Source organism: Molossus molossus, unplaced genomic scaffold (assembly GCF_014108415.1).
Source record: "Molossus molossus isolate mMolMol1 unplaced genomic scaffold, mMolMol1.p scaffold_m16_p_18, whole genome shotgun sequence".
In the NCBI taxonomy this organism is placed as follows: Eukaryota; Metazoa; Chordata; class Mammalia; order Chiroptera; family Molossidae; genus Molossus; species Molossus molossus.
Window position 1 is genome coordinate 32,175,283 of NW_023425353.1, and position 21,326 is coordinate 32,196,608.

The window sequence follows — 21,326 nt, forward strand, 5'->3', positions numbered from 1 at the left end:
TTCCTATAGGCAGAACAGTGAAAGCAAGACTAGAGGCCATACTCATTCTTTCTGAGAATATCATTGACATGCCTCAATTCTGGTTACATCTAATTAGCTAGAACTTGGTCACCTTGCCATCCCTAACTACAGGTGAGGCTGGGAAATGTAGTCTTTAACTGGGCAGTCATGTGCTTGGCTAATTACTAAAGGAAGAAGAAGAGGATGCATATTGAAGAAACAACAGCAGTCTCTGACACACATACTATGCCCATTTTTTTCTGCCCAAATACGACAAAACAGATTACTTTTAGTTAGCTCATTGTGTGTGTGTGTGTGTGTGTGTGTGTGTGTGTGTGTGTGTGTGATATTTCTACCATCTATAGATTTTAATTTAACTTTCTGTTTTTAGCTCAGTGCTTTGCTGAGTTCTGATCTGATACTCTCTTTTCATGTCATCAGTTTACAACTTTTAAGTGTAAAGCCCTTTTCAGTAAAGTCATTCGGTATAGATTGGTGTATAGAGGTCACCAGGCAAAATGGAGATAAAGTATATATTTTTATCATTTGCAATGGAATCAAAGCACTCTTTAATGTTGGCTACTTGGAGAAATGTCTGGCCCAGGTTGTCTTCTGCTTTGCCATTAGAATTGTCAAAAATTTCTATAGCACTCTAGTGCAACTTATCTGCTACTTACAAATAATTTAAGAGTAGTTCTCTGTAAGGAAGCAAAAGAAGTTTATTACAACTATACATTTATGAGTCAGGCAATTACTGAAACAGGTAATTATAGTTTAAGTTAAGAGATAACAGTTATATAGGAATATCTTCATTCTAATGGCTATTTTTAGTTAGCTTTTATTAGTTTTAATATTGCTCCAATATTCTTGCCCAGGTTTGATGTACCCCCCCGTTTTTAAAATTAGGTATGTAGTATAGTAGATAAATTGTGAGAACAAAAATGAAAAATTTTTTTCCCCTGTAACTCCTAGCAACTTGCCTCCTCAGAGATAACTATGTAAACAGTTTAGCTTGTAGCTACCAATCCTAATGCTATGTATGAATTTACATACCTTTATGTGTAAATATCAATATTCTTTATAAAAAAAATCAATGAGAGCTTTATTATATAATCTCTCCCTTTTTTATTTAATGCATTTTGTGGAGCTTGTCATGTCTGTATGTTAAGCTTTCTTAACCTTCCATGGCATTAATTATTAGTATCCATTACATATTGATGGAAGTTTTGCTTATTTCCAACTAATCTCCACTAAAACAGTGTTGCGATGAATATCTTGAACACACTTCTTTATACAAATATGTGTTTTATAGGATGGATTCCTAAAAATGGAATTATTAGATCAAAAGATATGTGCCCTTTTTATAAGAAGTCTGCCAAATTGCATACCATAAAAGATGGAAAATTTACAACCTCACCCAAAATGTGGAAGAGTTCCTAATATTTGCATTCCTGCCAACCCTTTTAATATGCTAATTCAGTAGACAAAAAAGGTGTCACATTATTTTATTTATTTAATTTTGTTAATCCTTATCCGAGGATATTTTTCCATTGATATTTTAGGTAGAGTGGGAGGGAGGGAGTGAGAGAGAGAGACAGAGACATGTAAATTGGTTGCTTCCTGCATGACCCCAACCAGGGTCAGGAATTGAACTGAAACCGAGGCACATGCCCTTGACAGCATTTGAACCTGCGACTCTGGTCTGCAGGCCAACACTCTAACCGCTGAACCAAACCAGCCAGTGGTTGATGTGACTTCTTTAATTTCATAGTTGTAGGACTTCCATTCAGCTCGATTTCAGGTGGTTCTGAATGATGGTTGTTCTGTAGTTGTAATTTTGATGTGATTGTGGGAGGAGGTGAGTGTCTACTTACGCTGCCATCGTTACTGAAAGTTTACCCCTTAATTCTTTGGTGTGTATTTCCTAAAATCAAGAACATTCTCAAACTTAACCAGGATCTATTCATAAAAATCAGAAAAATAATATGGATATAGTTCTTTTGTCTAAACCACACCTTCCATTCAAATTTAGCCAGTTGTCTCAATAACATCCTTTATTAGGGACATCCTTTAATAGGGGCAGGATTACTTGTTGCATTTCATTGTTATGTGTCTTTAGTTTCCTCCAGCCTAAAACAGTTGCTCAGCCTTTCCTATTTTTAATGACTCTGACTTTCTTTTTAAGAATACAAGCCAGTTACTTAGTAGAATGTCACTCAATAGATTCCAGCTATCCATTTTTAGAATGAATCCTGTAGAAGGAAACAACAATGTCAGTTTGTTCAATTAATGTTGATGTTAATTGTTATCACTTGATCTACTAGGTTTTTCTCTATAAAGTTAGTATTTTATGGAGAAATATTTTGACTCTAGACATCCTATTTTACATCAAATTTTTTTTCTTTATTGATTTTTAGAGAGGAAGGGAGAGGGAGAAAGAGAGAATCATTGATAAGAGAGAACATCTATTGGCTGCCTCTCGCATGTCCCCCACTGGGGATTGGGCCCACAACCTGGGCATGTGCCCTGACTGGAAATTGTACCGGCGACCTCTTGGTGCATGGGTCAGTGCTCAACCACTGAGCCACACTGGCTGGGCTCACATCAGATTTTTACCCAGTTTTAATATTTATTAATATAGTTTGCTTGAATTAATATTATTACAATGGTTTGCCAAGTGCTGATTTTCAAAATTTTTCCTATTGGATTTATTTAGTTGGCTTATACCATAAGATAGAGATTTTCTTCTTTATATATTTATTCATTCTTTTTTTTTAACCTACGGTAATATGGCTTTATGATTTTTCATTTTATTTAGTGACTTATAATTTAAGCATTTATTTTGATGTTCAAATGACTCATATTTGGCCAGTGGCAACCCATTCAAGCTCTCTCCTGTGTCTTTCACATGTCTCTATCATTCTTTGAGCATTTTCTTTTCTTTTTTTCCCCTCCCTCCCTCCCTCCTTCCCTCCCTCCCTCCCTCCCTCCCTCCCTCCCTTCCTTCTCTTTCTTATTCTTTTTTTAATCCTCACCCGAGCACGTTTTTTATTTTTAGAGAGAGAGGAAAGGTGAGAGAAAGAGATAGAGAAGCATTGATGTGAGAGGGAAACATTAATTGATTGCCTCCTGTACTTGCCCCAACTGGGATCAAACCTACAACCTAGGTGCGTACCCTAGCTGGGAATCAAACCTGCAACTTTGTGATGTATGGGATGATGCTCCCACCAGCCGAGCCACCCATCCAGGTCGCATTTCTTTTTTTTTGATACAACAGAATGTTCTAGGCTCATCAGTTGTTTTCTCTATTCCAGTTTTGGGATCACTCACTGATTCCTTTTATTTTTGAAGAGTATTAAGAATCCTAGCTCTGGAGACTCAGATACCTCATTGTTGTTGGCATGCAATTGCATTTAGGCCTTTTCATGAAATAGTGAGGTAATATATGTATATCTGTGTTTGCATATATTTGGGTAAATACGAGCACAAAGTTATATTTCTTTATCTATTAAAAACCATGAGTTCTTATAAGTGCCTCTAATTTGGATCAACACCACAGGATATTTTCTAGCCTTTGACTTTCCATATATATTTTTTAAGTTTTTTTAATTGATTTTTAGAGAGGAGAAAGTGAAAGGGAGAGATAAACATTGATCAGCTGTCTACTGCACACCCCCTACCTGGATTGAGCCTCCTACCTGGGCATGTTCCCTGACCAGGAATTGAACTGGCAATCTTTCAGTGCATGGGACAGTGCCACACCCGCCAAGGCTGACTTTCCATATTTTTAATTTTCTCTTCTGACAGTGAGAGATCTGGATTCCTGTTAACCTCAACATACTTACTTATTTACTCAATTCCATTTATTTGTATTCACTCTCCCAGCTACATGTTGGTCAAATCCACCCCCCATCTGGCCAACAAGTGGTTAATTCGGTCCACTGCAAGCACGTAACTAAACACACTGGTTGAGTCTCCAGACCCTCTGAATATGGGAGATGTGTTTTCCAGCCCTTTCCATTGTGAAGGGGAAAGAACGATAGTCTTCTTCTTTTTTCAAAAAATGTGCTTATAGCAAGGTTTATATGTTTTGTTTTATTTTGGTTAGTAGTCACTATTATTATATGTGTGTGTTTTTGAAAAATCTAACCATAAAGAAAAGCAAATTAGAGAATATGGGTGATAATTTTTATTGCTTTCAACTATGATTTTTCCTTATTTTATTTTAATTCAAGCATTTGAACATATGTATAAGTTCATCAGTTACACTGTACAATATAATTTTTCATTACTGATTGTTTTGGGTTTTGTAAAGGAATGTAAGATTTTGTGTTTTGTTGGGCTTCCTGCCACTTCCTGGTAGTTGATTGTTTTTACCTTGGCATTATTCAGTACTGTGTTTTTCATAGCTCAGTAAACAATCACAGTACAGTTATATATCCAACTCCATGCTCTCTCCTCTTAATATACTCCCAGCTCTCTGGGATATTTACTTACAGTAGATCTGTAAAGTCTAATTTTGATCCATGAAATTACAGTAGGTCTGCTGGCTTTTTGCAGAATTTAACAGCAAGTCTGCCTCTCTCTGCCATGAACATTTTTTATACTGGGATGTTGGCAGTAACAAGTTTCAATTGATGTAGGAGTTTCAATTTCAGATTCTGACTTTTCAGATCACTTTTAAGAGAAACCTAAGGCAAATTTGTAAAATCGAGTATACCCTTTTTAAGCCAATGCTCTGAATATAAAACCATTGTAACCATGCAGAGTCTTTGTGAGTGCTAGTGTGTGTGTGTGTGCATGCATTTTAAGAGCAGTTTTAGGGTCACAAGAAAATTAAGAAGGTACAGAGATTCCCCATACATCCCCTGCTTCAATACATGCATATAGTCTCCCCCATTTTCAACATTACCCCCTAGAATGTTACATATGTTACCAAGACTGAACCTACATTGACACATCACAATCACCCAAAGTTTGTAGTTTACCTTAGGGTTCACTCTTGGTGTTGTGCATTGGATGGATTTGGACAAATGTCTAATGACATATATCCTTCGTTATAATATTGTAGAGAGTATTTTCTCTGGTCTACAAACCCTCTATGGTTTGCCTATTCATTCCACCACCCGATTTTCTGCCCCTGGCAACCACTGATTTTATTTTACTGTATCCATAGTTTTGCCTTTTCCAGATGTCATATATTTGGAATTGTACAGTATATACTCTTTTCAGATTGTTTTCTTTCATTTAGTAATATACATTTCTTTATGTCTTCTCATGGCATAATAGCTCATTTCCTTTTAGTGCTAAATAATATTTCATGTTCTATATGTATTACAGTATATGTTATACATTAACTCACTGAAGGACATCCTGGTGCTTCCAGGTTTTGGCAATTTTGAGTAAAGCTACTATATCACTCGAGGATATTTTTGCATTTATCTTCAGATAGAGTGGGAGGGAGCGAGGCTGGAAGAGAGAGAGAGAAACATTGATGTTAGGAGAGATACACGATCCCAACCAGGGTGGGGACAAACTGCAACTGAGGTACATACCCTTAGCGGGAACCGAACCAGGGACTTTGTGGTCCTCGGGCCAATGCTCTAACCACTGAACCAAACCAGCCACGGCCTTTTTTAGTTTCTTTTGGTAAGTACCAATGAGCATAATTCCTGGATTGTATAAGAGTATATTTATTTTTGTAAGAAACCACCACATTGCCTGCCTAAGTGGTTGTAGTATTTTGCATTCTCACCAGTAGTGAATGAGAGTTGCTCCACCTCTAGCATTTGGTGGTGTCAGTGTTCAGAATTTTGGTTATACTAATAGGTGTATAGTTGTATCTCATTTTTGTTAACTTGCATTTCCCTAATGACTTGATGATAAGCATCTTTTTATATGCTTATTTGCCATTCGTTTATTTTATTTGGTGAGGTGTCTGTTTAGGTTTTTGTCACATAGTTTAGTCGATTTTTAAGAGTTCTTTGTATATTTTGGATGTTTTTAATTTATTTTTATCAGATAAGTCTTTTGTAAAAGTATTTTCTCCAAGTCTGTGTCTTATCTTTTCATTCTCTTGTCAGTATCTTTCACAGAGCAGATAATTTTAAATTTAATGAAGTGCATTTTATCAATTCTTTTTTTGCAGAATTATACATTTGGTGTTATATGTAAAAAGTCATTGCCAGATGCAAGGTCCTCTAGATTTTCTCCTATGTTAATCTTTTATGCATTTTGTAGTTTTGTGTTTAACATTAATTTTTACATAAGTTGGATAGTGTCAGTCTTTTTTTTTAAACTTTCCTTTTTTCTTTATTTATTTTTAGAGAGAGAGTTAGGGAGAGGGGGAGAGAGAAACATCAATGAGAACATTGATTGGCTACCTCCTGCATACCCCCCACTGAGGATTAGGTCTACAACCTGGGCGAGTGCCCTGGCCAGAAATCGAACCTCCCATTCTTTTTTACATAAGCATATACTATTTTGAATCTGTTAATTTAGAAAATTAGTAATAATGACTTTTTAATTTATTTTAATGTTTATATTGAATCCCAGTTTAAAACAAATGTCAAGTACGAAGTAATATAATAACAGAATATAAATACAGAATCTTGTCAGATAAGTCTGTGGAGGATTTTTTGTATTTGTTCGTTTCTTTGTTTAATGTGTTTTGACCTAACTGGTATCGTTTTTCTTTAAGACTCTGCAATTCAGAGTCTAGATCCAAAAATTAGCATGGATCTTTTTCGTTATTTTAGTATTTTTTTATAATAATTGGGAAGGGAAGTGAGATAATTTTTTTTCTTCTTTTGTGTTTGGCCAAGATTCAACTCTTTATCTAAATTGTTTTATGCCTCTAAGCCAGTGGTTCTCAACCTGTGGATCGTGACCCCTTTGGGAGTCGAATGACCCTTTCACAGGGGTCACCTAAGACATAATGGTAGCAAAATTACCATTATGAAGTAGCAACGAAAATAATTTTATTATTGGGGGTCACCACAACATGAGGAACTGTATTAAAAGGTCACGGCCATTAGAAAGGTTGAGAACCACTGCTCTAAGCCAAGTAGGCTTCTATTACTTTTCGTTTAAAAATTAATATGTTTGGTTTATCGTTTTGTTTGATTGTTTTATTTTATTTATTTTTTTAAAATAGAAACTGAAAATTAAAGAAGAAATTCAGTTCAAATAATAAATGACTTCTATTTAATCCAGATTGCAATTCTGCCACCTAGTGTTCGTATGTGGATTTTTAGGAAACGGTATTTTTTTCTTTTTCAGAACTGTTTGAGAATAATTCTTTCCTTTATTCTTAGCTTACAGATGTTATATTTGACAATAAAAGTCTTTAAAAGCGGAATCCATCTTTATCAATTTTTTTGAGGAGTTAGATTTTTAAGTATCTCACATGTTAAAACTTATGCATTGTTTACAGATTCACTATATAAAATTTGCTAAGTGTTTGTCAGGGATATTTGCACAGTTTAGTTCTATAATGAGTAATTTTACTTTCTTAGAGCCGAGGTGGAAAAAAGTTTCTTGCTGTACTGAAGGAAATCTTGGACAGGGATCCCTTGTCTCAACTGTGTGAAAATGAAATGGATCTTATTTGGACTTTGCGGCAAGACTGCAGAGAGAATTTCCCACAGTCACTGCCAAAATTATTACTGTCGATCAAGTGGAATAAACTGGAGGATGTTGCTCAGGTAACAAAAGTTCACTTCTGTTGACACATTTTGGGAGTATATATTACATTGTTGATTTTGTATAAATTGTCTTTTCCTACATAGGTACATTTTAATAGGTTGAATAACTTTCTTCAGGAGAAATTTTGAGGTTTTAAACTCTTACATATAATCTAAATAGTAGTCTAGAAAATTTCAAGATTTAAAAATTCCAGATTCTGTGTGTATTTTCTGTATCTTTCCTGGTAGGTTGTAGGTCCTGGGCTACTTCTAACAGTTCAATGAATTCCAAAGTTTTAAATCTTATTTTATTTATTTATTTATCTTCACCTGAGGACATTTTTGCTTTATCTTCAGATAGAGCAGGAGGGAGAGAGAGAGGAAGAGAGAGAGACATTGACTAGTTGTGACCCATACAACCCCAACCGGGGCCAGGGACACACTGCAACCTAGGTACACGCCCTTAGTGGAATCTGAACCTGGGACTCTGGTCCGCAGGCCGATGCTCTTAACTGCTGAGCCAAATCAGCCAGGGCTATAAACAGTTTTTAGTTGGCACATTTTCCTACTTCTCATGGTAGTGTTCAGTTCTAAGTACTTCCCGATCCCACCCTCCACCAAGAAATACATCATACAGTTATGGAGTAGGAAACATTTCTTGCTGTATACTTAAAAGATATCTGAGAGAGAGGTTTCATATGTCAATTGTCAGAAAATGGAGTGAGCTAATTTATGGTTAATATTTCTTTATTTTTACCCTAGGGACCGTGGTTTTTAAATATGTTTTTATTGATTTTTTTAGAGAGAGGGGAAGAGAGAGAGAGACAGAAACATCAATGTGAGAAATATACATTAGTGAGCTGGCTCCTGCATGCTCCCAACTGGGGATCGAGCCAGAAACCCGGGCATGTGACCTGACCCTTGACTGGGAATCAAACTGGAACCTCTCAGTCCATAGAATGACGCTCAATCCACTGATCCACACAGGCTGGGCGGGACAGTAATTTTTATATTCAGGAATTTAGCATGCTTATCTCATTTTCATGAGGGAATCTAAAGCATTATTTTCAGATAATTTAATGTCCTCTATTTTGGTAGAGGAAAGCTAGTAGTGTAACTTAATACTCAAGTAGAAAGAAGCACCTAAATGTAAACAAATGTACGAAAGCATGAATTTCCCAATCCTAATCCCTTTTTTTTAGTGTAAAAATTCTTTTAATAGAATAAAAAGTAGTGTAGTTTGGCTTCTCTCCCAACCCTACCCCATTTCCAGTTACACTGAACTGGTACAAAAGAATATATATTGTGTTTTCAGTAAATCTACCTTGAAAAGTAATGAGTCAGAAGCCTGGTGCAAAGTTTGTACTCTGATTCTACAAGTTTAACCCCTGGGTGAAAATTCTATAGAAGAGTAGCCTCCCATTAATCCACAGGAAAATATTCTGTTGGCATAATGCAGAAGAGGTTTCAATAGTCTTTGCAGCAGGCAGGTAATTAGTCGGCATTACTTTTACTATTTATATGGCTGAATCAGATTATTTCCCTTTCCTATTGGTTTCCACAAACTAAAATGATGGGTTTTGGTAATTTATTTATGTTTATATAATTTATTTTTTAATAATTATAAATACTGTATGAAAATTAATTATTTTTTCCTTTTCTTTATTGATGTTAGAGAGAGAGGGGAAGGGAGGGAGAGGGAGAGATAGAAACAATGACAGAACATCGATTGACCACCTCCTGCATACCCCCCCACTGGGGATTGGGCCCACAACCTGGGCATGTGCCCTGACTGGGAATCGAACCAGCGATCTCTTGGTGCGTGGTTCTACACTCAACCACTGAGCCACACCAACTGGGCTAAAGTTAATTACTTTTCAATAATAGGGCTGTTTTTAACCTATAACATAGCTGAACCTCAAGTATTACAGAATGTTATCCATCTTTTGCAGTATTGTTTTTGTGGAGTAATGTATTCGAAGTGTTAACTAGAGATGCTAGGATATTTTTTTACAGTTGTTCTAGACCTCAGGAAATGGTTCCTCCCCTCCCCCCAATTTATCTATCCATAATCAGGACTGCTGGTTCATTATGGTCTTGGACAAAGTGGGGAGGTGGCCCTACCAGTGATAAAAAAAAGTAGGTGCAAGGTGGGTATTTCATATCTTTAAACCAGTGTTTCTCAAACTTATTTTTTTCCTATATTCCTTAGCAGCCTTTTAAGTCATTTTTTTCCCCTAATAGCCTCATTCCCACGAGATTTTGATACAACAGACAAGTATATGTCTGTTTATGTACTGTATGTTTATATGTCCTTTCTAATATATAAAAAGAACAAGTATAAAGCTTATTCTTTTTATTCAGTGCAACTTTGAGAATAAACAGAATTTTAAGATAAAAGTTAAAATTAAGAAATTAACATTTTGCTCTGGCTGGTTTTGTCTAGCTGTTAGAGTGTCGGCCCACGGACTGAATGGTCACAGGTTCGATCCCCAGCTCTGGTCCAGGTCATGGTGGAGGCAACCAATTGATATCTCTCTCTCACATTGATGTTTCTCTCTCTCTCTCTCTCTCTCTCTCCCCCTATCTCCCTTCCATTCACTCTAAAATCAATGGAAAAATATCCTTGCATGGAGATTAAAAAAACAAAAATAACTAATATTTTACTGTATTTGTTAAAAAATTTTGATGTAATTTGTTATGTAAATTATAATATGTTTTATATGTATGTTTGTAATTTATATAAGTGTATAATACTAATGACAGTGTAATCAAATTTTACAAACTTATTCAAGAGCTATTCTGTAAATGTGAAACTATTGAAAAATTAATTTCTTAAAAATTATCTTTAGTTTACTTCAAAATTTTTTGATATGAGAAAATACCTTTTGACATAGTTGCTAGATATTCATTCAGATATTACTTATGTCTGCCTGACATAAGTAATGGAAGGCACTGACATAATTAATGAGGGATTGAATAATTCATAGAATTAAAGTATAGTATATAAACTAATTTTATTTAATTCTGAAAACCCAAATCTCACATACAGCTCAAATGACATACACAAGGCAGCCAGCAGATAGTAACAGACCACCTCCCATAAGTTGACTTTGAGATTAGGCAGCCAGTTGAGAGGAAGTTCTCTAGTCTTTGCCATAGTTTCGTAACTCTGATCTTGTATACATTTTGTATATCTTCCTTAGACTTGATGTCAGCAATAACCATGGAAACCCAAGGAGATAAATATTAAGGAATAAGATTTTGATAGGGTTGAGTGTTAGAGGGCCACAGTCATAATTATAAAAAAATTTTTGTGCTTTCCGTAACCAGTTTTCTTCCCATTTACCATCCCTGATAAGAATGCGTGCTAAAAACATATCAAAAACATGAGGAAGAATGGGCCCTTGCCAGGAGCAACCCCAATAAGTCTCACCTTGCTCTGATGTGATACAAATAAAATACAAACTATTTTATTTAATTCTCAAAGTCCAAGTCTTACACTAAAGCTCAAAAGGTTTGGACTCTGGAACTTAGGTTTCCAGAGATGTAGTTATGTGTATCTAAACCTGCCCTCTACCTGCAGTCCCAACTTATCTCCCCCAAAAATTCTTTTTTATCCTATGTCTGGACCATTTCTAAGTGTCATCTGCAAATAGGAGACTGGTTGTATTTGTCTTGTTTATATAGAGAAAAGTTCCATTAAGTAATAAGATTCTCTTAAAATATTAAGAATTAAAAGTAAATTCACTCAAAATAATTTTATGTTGTTATTAATAAACTTTATATGTAAATTTTCCATCATTAACTTGAGCATTGCATCTTATATTTGTACTTTGAATTTATCTTTAAGAGGTATCACTTCACACCTGTCAGAATGGCCGCCATCAACAAATCATCAAACAACAAGTGTTGGCGAGGGAGTAGAGAAAAGGGGACTCTAGTACACTGCTGGTGGGAATGCAGACTGGTGCAGCCACTATGGCAAACACTATGGTGTTAACACAAAAAATTAAAAATTGAACTGCCATTTGACCCAGTGATCCCACTTCTAGGAATATACCCTAAGAAGCCTAAAACAGCCATCGGAAAGAATATATGTACCCCCATGTTCATAGCAGCACTATTTACAATAGCTAAGATCTGGAAACAGCCCAAGTGTCCATCAGTAGACAAATAGATAACAAAGCTGTGGTACATATACACAATGGAGTACTATGCAGCTGTAAGAAAGAAAGATCTCTTATCCTTTGAGACGACATGGAGGGACCTGGAAAGTATTATCCAAAGCAAAACAAGCCAAGCAGAAAAAGACAAATACCACATGATCTCACTTATTTGTGGAATATAATGATCATAACAGTCTGAGGGACAGGGTAGACCCAGAAACATGGAAGTAAGGTACAGACTGACAACCCTCAGAAAAGGGAGTGGTGGGGGGCGGGAAGAGATAAACCACAGAACTTATATGCATGTACACATAACCAATGGACATGGACAACACAGCTGGGGACAAGGTGGGGGGATAGGGAGGAGGGTGTCATTGGGGTAAAAAAACGGAGAAACATCTGTAACAAAAATAAAATAAAAAATATGACTCATTAAAATAAAAAAAATAAAGAATTTACCTTTAAGTATTTCTTGATCATTTTGCACACACGTACCTTTCCACCCTCCCTTGCCCTCTCTCTTCCTTTCCTTGTAAAATTTTTTTAATGGCTATTGATTGTAGAATTCATATATTCAGTATATCATCTATTTCCAAGTAAGTACTTAATAGCTTTTTTTTACCTGTTTATCTATAGAATATGTCAACTGTGATGATCTTTATTAATTCTAAATATTAACAGGAATGGATTTTTGAGTCCTCTGTAATTGCAAGTATGCTTCTCCTTTATTTTTGACCCATCTCGTCTCCTAATCCCTATAATTTCTGAATCAGTTTCAATTTTTAAACAGCTTCAGGCACTACTTCAGATTTGGCCTAAACTACCCCCCCGGGAGGCCCTGGAGCTTCTAGATTTCAACTATCCAGATCAGTACGTTCGGGAATATGCTGTAGGCTGCCTGCGACAGATGAGGTATCTCCTGCAGTTGGCTTTTTTGGGGGCAAGGCATTACTTAGGTGTGGCTAGTGAAGGTAATATCTGCTTGAATATCTCATAAGAAAAGAAGAAGCTAGGAATTACTCAGAATTTAAAGCATTTATCTTCTCTCTCTCTGTCTCTCTCTCTCTGTCTCTCTCTCTCTGTCTCTCTCTCTCTCTCTGTCTGCATTTACTCTATTTTGTAAAATAAACAAAAACATACTGGGTCAGAGGTTCCCAAGATCACCTTCAGGTTCCATGATTCACTAGGAGTACTTATAGGACTCAGCATATAATCATACTCTTGGTTATGATTTATTACAGCAAAAGGATACAGAGCAGAATTGGCAAAGGAAAAAGATTCATGGGGCAAAGTCTGGAGGAAACCAGGCAAGTTTCTAAGGTTCCTTTCCCAGTGGAGTCACACTAAATATACTTAATTCCCCCAGCAATGAGTTGTAACAACACGTTTGAAATATTGTCTACCAGGGAAGCATTCGAGACTTGATGGCTAAGGTGTTTATTGGGGACTACTCACATAAGCACCCTCTGACTAGCACATACCAAAATTCTAGAGTTCCAGAAGAAAAATGGGTATTCAGCATAAACCATACTGTTTGCACAGTATAGGTGCATTGAGCCTCTCTTATCTGCGAGGGTTTTAGAATACCTTTTGAGATCTGTCTCCAGAGACCAGCCAAGGGTCAGCCTTTTTCAAAGGGTAGCAGTCAGGCCTGCTGTATTAACTCTTTTTCTGTCTACCACTCAGCATTAATCAATGTTAACATTTTGTAATGAATATTTAAAATTATTTTTAATAAAATAACATTATAGTTAAAGATGAAGTCTTCATAGTTTCCTTACCGAGTCCTGATTTTTTCTTTCAATTTCCAGAGGCAACCATAATCATGAATTTGGTGTGTATCCTTCTTTACCACATTTTTCTGTTTTTACCACACTTCTACATTTATAAAAGTATAGATACAGAATAATATTGTAATACATTTAAAATCCATGCAGATGTGTTTTGCCATATGTATTGTTTTACATTTTGCTTTTAAAAAAAATTCAGCATTAGGTTTTTGAGGTCAGCCTCTCCCTATTACATCTAAATGTAATTTCTTTTACCACTGTGTAATGTTCTGTCATAGGTATATATCCTAATTATTCCATTACCCTATTGAGGAACATTTTTAGTTTTCTCCCAATTTGTTATAAACAATGCTGCAGTGAATATGCTTGTACAGTCCCCTTTGGTCAATACTGTGTGGAAATCTATGGGGTTTATTTGAAAGTAGTAGACTTGAAATTCATATCTTACCCCTACTAGTGAAATTGCCTCTGATGGGAGTGTGTTTACATGTGAATAATTTGGGGATGGACATCCAATAGAGAACCACTAGTCTTAATTAGTTAACTCAGTTTAATTACAGTATTATGTTACATTAATTTAGTGACTCAATACCCACTTACAAATGCACTCATTTTCTTATCCTTCACACTATTTAAAGTTAAGATTTTAATTGTTCATTGGTTATCTGAGAGAAGGAATTACTTAACCCTAATGATAGGAAAGGAAAATAAATTGCTGAAGTACTGATATAATTTTTATGTTAAAAAAAACTGATTGGTTGACTGAGTAGACAACTTTTCAGCATGACCAGAAATCAGTACCTAATTTTGTTGTAACTGGGCTGATTGTAGATAAAGTCATCAGTTGTGTCGTCCTAAATAGTTTAATAAAAATGCCCTGTATATCTGTTCTTTGCTCCCTTCCACTCTCCCTCCTACCCATCTGAAATCCTCAACTTTTCTTGTGTTATTGTAATAGTGGGACAGTGAATGTAAGCATGCAACAAGCCTGACCCAAAAGAACCGTTGTGTTTCAGTAAGTTAATATTAAGTAGTTTGATAGGAAGGGATCTTTTTCTGGCACAGGGTGTTGAGTGACTTACTATGTGTTTTTTTTTCCAGTGATGAAGAACTCTCGCAATATCTTTTACAACTGGTGCAAGTTTTAAAATATGAGCCTTTTCTTGATTGTGCCCTCTCTAGATTCCTATTAGAAAGAGCACTTGCTAATCGGAGGATAGGGCAATTTCTATTTTGGCATCTTAGGTAAGTGTTTTATATTTTAATTTGAATTTACCTTGTGCTTCTAGAAACATAAATCAGCATAATACATGACATTTAGCAAAAACAGCTGTTTATTTTTAAACGTCTCAGGGAATAAGGTATTCCTTCCTGTTTCAAATGTGTACACCATACTTTGAGAAAAAAATTGAATAGAAGCTAAATGAGGGATTAGTCAATTGTGTGATATGAGTCAGGTCTTTGTAATCGCCTCTAAACTGGTAATATTAGCCCTGGCCAGTTTGGCTCAGCGGTTAGAGCATCGGCCTGCGGTCCGGAGAGACCCGGGTTCTGTTCCTGCTAAGGGCACATACTTCGGTTGCAGTTTTTCCCCGGCCCTGGTTGGTCGTGCGGTGGCAGCCACTCGATGTGTCCCTTCACGTCCATGTTTTTCTCTCTCTGTCTCTTCCTCTCTCTCCCTCCCACTCTATCTGTACAAAAAATGGAAAAATGTCCTCGGGTGAGGATAAAAAATTAAAATAAAAAAAAATAAACTGGTAATATTACCTTTTCATTACAAAAAGCAAATAAGGGCCGGAAGGTAGTTCCGGTTCCGGTGTGACAATATTCGTTCCCGGTGTTTAGTTGTCGGGGTTGGTGGGCAGTAACTGAGCCAACATGCTTGTAGTCTGCTGTCTCTTCGTCAGATTGGCCAGAGGACCATAAGTACTGCTTCACGCAGGCAGTTTGAAAATAAAGTTTCAGAGAAACAAAAGCTTTTTCAGGAGGACAATGGAATTCCAGTACATCTAAAGGGTGGGGTAGCTGATGCCCTTCTGTATTGAGCTACCATGATTCTTACAGTTGGTGGAACAGCAGCTGGCTATGGCTTCACTTCCCAAGAAGCAAGATTGACTTCAGTTATTCTCCCAGCCATCAGCTGGTTGGTTCACTTTCATTCAGCTCTCTATGGACCAGTATGCTGATAAATAACTGAATTCTTCTCTGGGGATCAATATTTATTGACTTGTACTAACTGCCACCAATAAAGCAGTCTTTACCATAAAAAAAAAAAAAAAAAAAAAGGCAAATAAGGCAGGGTGTAAAAATTTTGGATTTTTTGGAATAAAGAATTAAGTAATTATAATTTTTTAGAAATATGTTTTTATTGATTTTTTTTTTTTAGAGAGAGAGGAAGGGAAAAAGAAATAGAAACATGGATCAGCTAGCTGTCTCCTGCACCTGCACACCCCCTGCTGGGGATCTAGCCTGAAACTTGGGCATGTGCCTTGACTGGGAATTGAACCGGCATCTCTCAGTCCATGGGACTGACACTCAGTCCACTGAGCCACACAGGCTTGGCTAAAATTTTATAACTTTTTGAACTATGATGTTGAAAGACTTGTAAAGTTGACCATCCCCTCTAAAATTTTTTCACAAGAGGATGTGTTCTTTTCTTTGGTTGGCATTGTAAGTTAATTTTACAATAGAATAAAGAAGTTATTAATTTTATTTGTGTTTGATAACCCATCATAATATTAACTTTCTGCAGGTCAGAAGTGCACATTCCTGCTATCTCCATACAGTTTGGTGTCATCCTTGAAGCATACTGCCGGGGAAGCGTAGGGCACATGAAAGTGCTTTCCAAGCAGGTATCAGCTTGTTTTAAACTTCATGTTCAGTTTGCCACATGGTATTTGATAAATTGTATCATTTCTTCCATTTTATTATTTATAGAGGTTTCAGTAATGAATCTTATTAATACATTCCCCCTACTGGGGATTGAGCCTGCAACTCGGGCATGTGCCCTGATCAGGAATCGATCGAACTGGGACCTCTCAGTTTATGGGACGATGCCCAATCCACTGAGCCACACCGGCCAGGCAGTTTTTTTTTTTTTTTTTCATACCTTTTTAGCAGCACAATTCTTTCCTTTGTAAATCAAAACTTAAACACAGACCTAGTATGTAAAATAGACAATATTGTTATTTTATCAGTATAAATGTATTTTTGAAGCTAAAATAAAATAGAAGCCATTTAACAGAATCTTGAAGCTGTTTTTTATTGAACACAGAATTTCAAAATCAGGGATTATTGTTGACAGTTGTAGTCTCAGTATACAGTTATTTCTGTATTTTGTTTTAGCAATAATCCTGATTTATACAGCTGAGTAATTGCAAATAGTAATGATTTTTTTTTTTAATTCTCACCTGAGGATACTTTTCTATTTATCTTCAGATAGAGCGGGAGAGAGGGAGGGAGGGAGGGAGAGAGAGGGAGGGAGAGAGAGAGAGAAAGAGAAAGAGAAAGAGACACATCGATGTGAGAGAGACACATTGATTGGTTGCCACCCGTATGACCTCATCCAGGGCTGAACTGCAACTGAGGTACATGCCCTTGGCTGGAACCAAACCCTGGACTCTTTGGTCCATGGGCTGACGCTCTAACTGCTGAGCCAGACTGGCCAGGGCACAAATAGTAATGATTTTTTAATAGCTTACTTGCAAATCAGAAGCATAACTATGACCAAGGCTTGATTTTCTGGTGGGGCCTTGGTCCCTTGAAGGATGAGATGAGAGCATTTCTGCTGTGAGAATAAGGCAGCTCTGTATTCCAACATCTTCCACTGGAAAGCTTCATTGACAGATAACAATAATATGCTCTTATTCTCTAGCAGTACTTTTTTCTGAATTAAGTATTACCTAACCTCACACAAGAAGGTTTTCTTGATGGTTTAGTATTTACTCAGAACCTACTAACCCAGGGTTTGTGTTAGATATCAATGATGTAAAGTCAAATTAGTTATGTTGCTATTGGCAAGGAGTTTATATTTCATAGAGTAGGTATACAAATCAGTGATTAAATATTATGATACAAGTGTTATGGGAGTATTACCGAAGCACAAGAAAGACAAGTAACCTAGCTTAGGGCATTAGGAAAGAGTTCACAGAAGGGACAATTATGGTGTTTGTTTTTTATTTACCTTACTTGTTGAAAGTATTACAGCTGTCCCTCTGTTTTATCCCCATTGACACCCTTCTGCTCTCTCCTACCTCCCCTGCCTCACTGCACTGTTGTCTGTGTCCATTGGTTGTGCGTATATGCATATAAGTTCTTTGGTTTATCTCTTGCCACCACTTAGCCCCCTCTTCCCTCTGAGGTTGGTCAGTCTTTTTCCTACTTCCATGCCTCTGTATCTATTTTGTTCATCAGTTTAATTTGTTCATTAGATTCCGCAAATAAGTGAGATCATGTGATACTTGTCTTTCTCTGACTGGCTTATGTTGTTTAACATAATACTCTTCAGGTCCCTCCATGTTGTCTCAAAGGATGAGAGGTCTTTCTTTCTTACAGGTGAATAATATTCCATTTTGTAAGTGTATCACAGCCTTTTTATCCACTCATCTACTGATGGACACTTGGGCTGTTTCCAGTTGTTAGTGATTGTAAATAGCACTGCTGTGAACATAGGGGTGCATATATTCTTTCTGATTGGTCTTCCAGGCTTCTAAGGATATATTCCTAAAACTGGGATCACTTGGTCAAATGGCATTTCCTTTTTTAAATTTTTTGAGGCAACACCATATTATTTTCCATAGTGGCTGCACCAGTCTGCATTCCCATCAGCAGTGTACTAGAGTCCCCTTTTCTTCTCATCTTCACTAGCACTGTTTGTTTGATGATTTGTTGATGGTAGCCATTCTGGCAGGTGTGTGGTGATACCTCATAGACATTTTAATTTCCATCTCTCTGAGGATTAGTGATGATGAGCATTTTTTCATATGTCTCTTAGCCATTTGTATGTCCTCTTTAGAGAAGTGTCTATTTAGGTTCTCGGCCCTTTTTTTTTTTTTTAATCCTCACCCGAGGACATTTTCCCATTTTTTTGTTCAGGTAGAGTGGGAGGGAGAGAGAGGAACAGAGAGAGAGAGAGAAACATCGATGTGAAAGGAACACATCAAGTGGCTGCCACCCGCACGACCGACCAGAGCCGGGGACAAACTGCAACCGAGGTATGTGCCCTTAGCGGGAACCGAATCCGGGTCTCTCAGGACCGCAGGTCGACGCTCTAACCGCTGAGCCAAACCGGCCAGGGCTCGGCCCATTTTTTAATTGGATGGTTTGTCTTCCATTTCTTGAGTTGTATGAGTACTTTATATATTTTGGAAATTAACCCATTATCTGATGTATCATTGGCAAATCTGTTCTCCCATACAGTTGGTTCTCTTTTCATTTTGATGGTGGTTTCTTTTACTGTGTAGAAGCTTTTTAGTTTGATATAGTCCTCTTTATTACTTTTTTCTTTTGTTTCTCTTACCCTTGGCAATGTATCAGTGAAAATTCTGCGTGTGATGTCTGAGATTTTGCTGCCTACATTTTCTTCTAGGAATTTTATGGTTTTATGAGTTACATTTAAGTCTTTTATCCATTTTAAGTTTATTTTTATATATGTTGTAAGTTGGTGGTCTAGTTTCATGTTTTGCATGTACCTGCCCAGTTTTCCCACCACCATTTATTTATTTTAATTTTTTGTTTTTACCCTCACTTGAGGACATTTTCTCATTTTTGTTCAGATAGAGTGGGAGGGAGAGAAAGGAAGAGAGAAAGAGAAACATCTACGTAAAGGGAACACATCGAGTGGTTGCCACCCGCACGACCCAACCAGGGCCGGGAACAAACTGCAACGGAGGTAGTACATGCCCTTAGCGGGAACCGAACCCAAGTCTCTCTGGACCACAGGCTGACGCTCTAACCACTGAGCCAAACCGGCCAGGGCCCACCACCATTTATTGAAGAGAGTCTTTACTCCATTGTGTACTCTTGCTTCCTTTATCAAACATCAGTTGGGTTGGTTTCTAGATTCTCTGTTCTTTTTTTTAACTTAATTTATCTTATTTTATTTTTGTTACAGATGTTTCTCCTTTTTTACCCCATTGACATCCTCCTCCCCACCCGCCCCACCACGTCCCTGGCATTGTTGTCCATGTCCATTGGTTACATGTACATGCATATAATTTCTGTGGTTTATCTCTTCCCTGTCCCCACCACCCTCTCTTCTGAGGGTTGTCAGTCTTTACCCTACTTCTACGTCTATGGGTCTCCCCTATTTCTCGGATTGTAATAATCATTATATTCCACAAATAAGTGAGATCATGTGGTATTTGTCTTTTTCTGCTTGGCTTGTTTTGCTTAGGATAACACTTTCCAGGTCCTTCCATGTCATTTCAAAGGATAAGAGATACTTCTTTCTTACAGTTGCACAGTACTCCATTGTGTATATGCACCACTGCTTTTTTATCCATTCGTCTACTGATGGACATTTGGGATGTTTTCAGATCTTAGCTATTTTAAATAATACTGCTACGAACATGGGGGTACATGTATTCTTTCTGATTGGTATTTCAGGCTTCCTAGGGTATATTCCTAGAAGTGGGATCACTGGGTCAAATGGCAGTTCAATTTTTAATTTTTTATGTTAACACCATATTGTTTTTCATAATGGCTGCACCAGTGTGCATTCTCACCAGCAGTGTACTAGAGTCCCCTTTTCTCCACACCCTCGCCAACACTTGTTGTTTGATGATTTGTTGATGGCGGCCATTCTGACAGGTATGAGGTACTACCTCATTGTTGTTTTAATTTACATCTCTCTGATGATTAGTGATGTTGAGCATTTCTTCATATGTCTCTTAGCCATTTGTATGTCCTGTTTAGAGAAGTGTCTATTCAGCTCCTCTGCCCACTTTTAATTGGGTTCTTTGTCTTCCTTTTGTTGAGTTGTATGATCACTCTATATATTTTGGAAATTAACCCCGTATCTGATGTATCATTGGCAATTATGCTCTACCATACAGTGGGTTGCCTTTCCATTTTGATGGTTGTTTCTTTTGCTGTGCAGAAGATTTTTAGTTTGATGTAGTCCCATGAGTTCATTTTTTCCTTTGTTTCTGTTGCCTTAGGTGATGTATCAGTGAAAATTCTGCTGCGTATGATGTCCAAAATTTTGTCGCCTACATTTTCTTCTAGGATTTTTATGGATTCACGGGTCACATTTAAGTCTTTTATCCATTTTGAGTTTATTTTTGTATATGGTGTAAGTTGATGGTCTAGTTTCAATTTTTGCATTTAGCTGTCCAATTTTTCCAACACCATTCATTAAAGCGGCTGTCCTTACTCCATTGTACGCTCATGCCTCCTTTCTCAAATATTAATTGAGCACATTGCCTTGGGTCCGTTTCTGGGTTCTCTGTTCTGTTCCACTGGTCTATATGTCTGTTCTTGTGCCAGTACCAGGCTGTTTTGATTACAGTAGCTTTGTAGTATAACCTGATATTTGGTATTGTGATTCCACCTACTTTGTCTTTCTTTTTCAAGATTGCTGTGGCTATTTGGGGTCTTTTTTGGTTCCATATGAATTTCTGAAGTATTTGTTCTAGTTCTGTGAAATATGTCGTTGTATTTTGATGGGGATTGCATTGAAT

The 21,326-nt window shown here is 36.9% G+C and overlaps 1 protein-coding gene and 1 pseudogene across 5 annotated transcripts in view; both read left to right on the plus strand.

Annotated features, from left to right (window-relative positions):
* PIK3CB (phosphatidylinositol-4,5-bisphosphate 3-kinase catalytic subunit beta) overlaps nucleotides 1-21,326 on the plus strand; it is a 185,367-nt gene that overhangs the window by 129,346 nt on the left and 34,695 nt on the right. For 4 of the 5 annotated variants that reach the window (XM_036266197.1, XM_036266201.1, XM_036266199.1 and 1 more), the window contains exons 13-17: nucleotides 7,518-7,706; nucleotides 12,645-12,766; nucleotides 13,096-13,161; nucleotides 14,746-14,889; nucleotides 16,397-16,496. In XM_036266197.1, the coding sequence (XP_036122090.1) occupies nucleotides 7,518-7,706; nucleotides 12,645-12,766; nucleotides 13,096-13,161; nucleotides 14,746-14,889; nucleotides 16,397-16,496 (621 nt within the window). The remainder of the gene's footprint in view (nucleotides 1-7,517; nucleotides 7,707-12,644; nucleotides 12,767-13,095; nucleotides 13,162-14,745; nucleotides 14,890-16,396; nucleotides 16,497-21,326) is intronic. The other variant, XM_036266200.1, reaches the window with a different exon arrangement.
* LOC118633484 lies at nucleotides 15,093-15,774 on the plus strand (annotated as a pseudogene).